Raw genomic sequence first — 3450 nt, 5'->3', positions numbered from 1 at the left:
GCCTGAAAAAACAGCTTTTCTATTTCTTATTTTAGAAATTGTTACCAAAAAAAAAAAAAAAAAAAAAAAAAAAAAGTAAAATAAACAACAAAACAAAACTTTGTTTAAACAAAACAAGAACAGAAACAAAAATAAACTTTAAGAAGAGAAAAGGGTCGACTCCATTCACACACACCTGGGTCGTGCTGCTCTGCTTAGAACCTTCTCTTCTTATAAATATAGAAAAGGGATGGAGCTTGTTTTCAAGTAAAACCTCTGATCCGCCTTTCTCCCTCTGGACTCCTCGTACCCTCCCTTCCCTGCTCAGCAAGGCCTGGAACCACCTGAGGCTGTGTACAACACCAAGCAGAGGGGAGGGGCTGCAGGAGGCTGTGGGCGGGGTGAGCTGTGGAGGGGCGGGGCTCTCCTCTTGCACTAGGCCCCTCAAGGAACATTAAATACTGCTTATGTCATATACTTTCCCACCCTTGCCCCCTCCCAGCCCTTCCCGTCCCTCTTCTGGGCACTGGGTTAGTTAAATCTCTATTTCCTTTTTGATCTTTTTATCTTTTTTTTCGTTTTTTGGTTTTATGGTAGTGAAAAGTTTAGGAACAGGAAAGCCCGCACACTCTTTGGACTTATCTTTTCTACCTAAACAAACGGCTCCCAGTAAGGATCTGAAACCTGCTCTCCTCCCTCCGCCCGTCCCTGCTCCCCACCCAACAAAACAAAAACGAACCCACCGTGGCTGTGGAGGCTGCTGCAGGCACACACTGGTGTATAATAGAGAGAGTAATATATTATGTCACTTGGCATGGTGCTGGCAAAGAACCTCCAGCTGGCACTATTTCATGTAACATGGTCCAGTCTTTGCATGTACACACAGAATAACAAGAATCAATTGGCAAACTCGGGTGCCACCTGGCACAAGCATCTTCTCTCTCTCTGGAACCAAAGAACCAAAAGAACTCTGTACTTTCCAGAAGAAATCCGGCTTTGCTCTTCTAGCGTCTCCTCGCCACCAGGACCGTGGCATGTCCGCCTCGAGGGCTCTGTTATTTAGTCTCTTCCCCCTGGTTACAGTTCGCTGTGCAGCTCTGCGAGGAGGGGGAAGGGGCAGGTGTGGAGGCGGCGTTGGCAGGGGGAGTGCAGTCTGGGCCATTGGAGAGGGCCCCCGCCGTGGCCTCAGAGTCCACAGGTCTGCAGAGGTCAACACCATGCACGAGGCGGATGAGCCGCTTCACCTTGTCCAGGGAGCTGCGCATCTCCTTCTGCCGCGCCAGGATGCTGCTCTTCATCTCCATACATTTCTGCAGCAAATGATAATGGTGGGCACTCAGCAGCCCCAGAGAAAAATGCCCCCACAAACTAGTCCTTGAGCCCTGGCACACAGCCTCTACAACTTGTACTGTTCCACCTGGTGTGGGCAGACACTACCGAAGGAGGAAGATACAAGAGGCAAGAGACAGGGCCTATGGTAGGGTGAAAGCCAACTCTACTGGACACATGAAAGTTGCCATGAAAGCTGCCCTAAAGCTTGCAGTTGCCATGCTCACGGGTGATTAAAAAGCTAGTGACAGCAGGTGTGGTGGCACATGCCTTTAAGTCCAGTACTTGGGAGGCAGAGGCAGCTGGAGCTCTATGAATTCAAGGCCAGCCTGGTCTACAGAGTGAGTTCCAGGATAATCAGGGTTGTTACACAGAGAAATCTTGTCTTGAGAAACAAAACCATACCAAATCCAAACCCAAAAAACAAACAAACAAACAGAGCCAGTGAGGGATACAGGGACTGGCTTGAGGTCTGTGGAGGATCATTTAGTCACTCATAACTTAGAAGCAGTGCATGAGTGGGCCTGAAATACCCCAATGTCAAAGATTCCAGTCAGTGAACCAGGCCTTCTAGGTCGGTTGCCAGCTGGAACTCTTTCCATAAGCCTAGTAAATCAGGTGTCTAAAAGAGTCACTCAAGGGGGACTACGGCTGCTCAGGGTCAAGTGAGCATTCTTCTCAAAATGTGCAGGCACTGGGTGGTGCTACAGTGGTGCAGCTGGTACCCCATCTCTTCCCCAGCAGACTGACAACCCACTCAGATAGCAGCCACAGGGCACTCAGAGCCTGGGCAGGTGGCATATGGCCATGGCACACAAGTGCTGCATGGTAACTCTGAAGGCAGACGTCCATCTGCCAGGTCGATCACATTCATACAAGGAAAGACTGGAGGCAGCTGTTAAGGCCCAGCACTGGGTATCTAGAAAGAGAAGTGGCTTACACTTATAGAACTGCTGAGCTCTTTGACCTTCTGCTCCAGTTGTTCCCGCTCCTGTTTTAAATCTGAACTCCACTTAAGTAGCTTCTGTTTCTCCTCTTCTTTTGCTGGGGAAAAAAGTAACATTTAAACCATCAATTCTTTAGAAAAGCCTGCCTGGCTTTGTTCACCAAAGATGCAAGCCCTGAAAGTCTCTGCTGTCATAGAGCCGGGAACCAGAACCTGACTCCATGGGCCCTTCCTTCTGGATATGCTTGCTGGCCTTGGTGGCTTGAGCCGGGCTTTATAGCGGGTGCCATACTTCACAGTCTCCTCAAAAGGTGGTTCACAAACTTTCTACTTTATTCAATAAAACATTTTTCTTTTTTCTTTTTCTTTTTTGGAAGCCCTCCAGTGACTCCCCCCTCCCCTGCCACCTGAAAAGGCAGATATTACCTGCTTTGTAGAAAGATCTTACCTGCTTTGTAGGCGATGTAGGAATGAACAATGGCTAAGGTTCCAGGCCAAGGAATTGCTTCTTCCTTTTTCAGCATCTGAAAAGAAGTTAATAGTTTTCCCTTGAGACCCAAGACAACACTAAACCCCAGTGTCTGTAGACAAGATCCAAGGAAGCTTGTAGAAGCATCACTCAAAATCCCTGACTATAGAGAAAGGCAGAGACTTGGGAGCATCCCTGTATCAAAGGGATGTGAGGGGCTGGAGAGCTGGCTCAGTAGTTAAGGGCACTAGCTATTCTTCCAGAGGCACCAGGTTCAAATCCCAGCACTGACATGGCAGCTCACAACCCTTGGTACCTCCATCCCCAGATAACCAACAACCTCTGAAGGCACAGGACGCTAGGCATGCACAGATATACAAGCTGATAACACACGAACACATATACAATGAACACATAAAAATAAAAATTAAAGCAGGCCACATGAGCTAGGCGTGCTGGACGGCAAATGCAGGTGGAGCTCTATGAGTCTGAGGGCAGCCTGATCTACACAGAGAGTTCCAGGTCAGCCAGGGCTACACAGTGAGACCGTGTCTTAAAGCTAAGATGAAACCAAAACATCCATTCAACCAAGCAAACGAAAGAGGCACACCCCAACCGCTCTCTACAGATAGAACCAGAAGCACGAGGCTGGACACCAGCATGACAGCAGTCACCTCAGGCAATTTTGCCTTTGATCTGACATGTTATCTGCTTCAAATTTAGCTTT

At 48.3% G+C, this 3450-nt stretch overlaps 1 protein-coding gene across 13 annotated transcripts in view; it reads right to left on the bottom strand.

Moving 5' to 3' along the window:
• Positions 1–3450, bottom strand: part of Phf21a (PHD finger protein 21A) — a 155475-nt gene that overhangs the window by 110 nt on the left and 151915 nt on the right. For 12 of the 13 annotated variants that reach the window (XR_003843504.1, XR_003843508.1, XR_003843501.1 and 9 more), the window contains 3 exons: positions 2703–2778; positions 2249–2352; positions 202–1289 (listed from right to left, as the gene is read on the bottom strand). Coding sequence is in view for 1 of the 13 variants with exons in the window: in XM_021192490.2 (XP_021048149.1) it covers positions 1035–1289; positions 2249–2352; positions 2703–2778 (435 nt within the window). In the remaining 12 variants the exon portion in view is untranslated. Of the gene's footprint in view, positions 1–126; positions 1290–2248; positions 2353–2702; positions 2779–3450 lie in introns of those variants that run through there. The other variant, XM_021192490.2, reaches the window with a different exon arrangement.

The sequence above is a fragment of the Mus pahari genome, chromosome 3 (genome assembly GCF_900095145.1).
Source record: "Mus pahari chromosome 3, PAHARI_EIJ_v1.1, whole genome shotgun sequence".
NCBI lineage: Eukaryota > Metazoa > Chordata > Mammalia > Rodentia > Muridae > Mus > Mus pahari.
The sequence above is the reverse complement of the archived record's forward strand: the minus strand, read 5'-3'. Positions and strand labels throughout refer to the sequence as shown.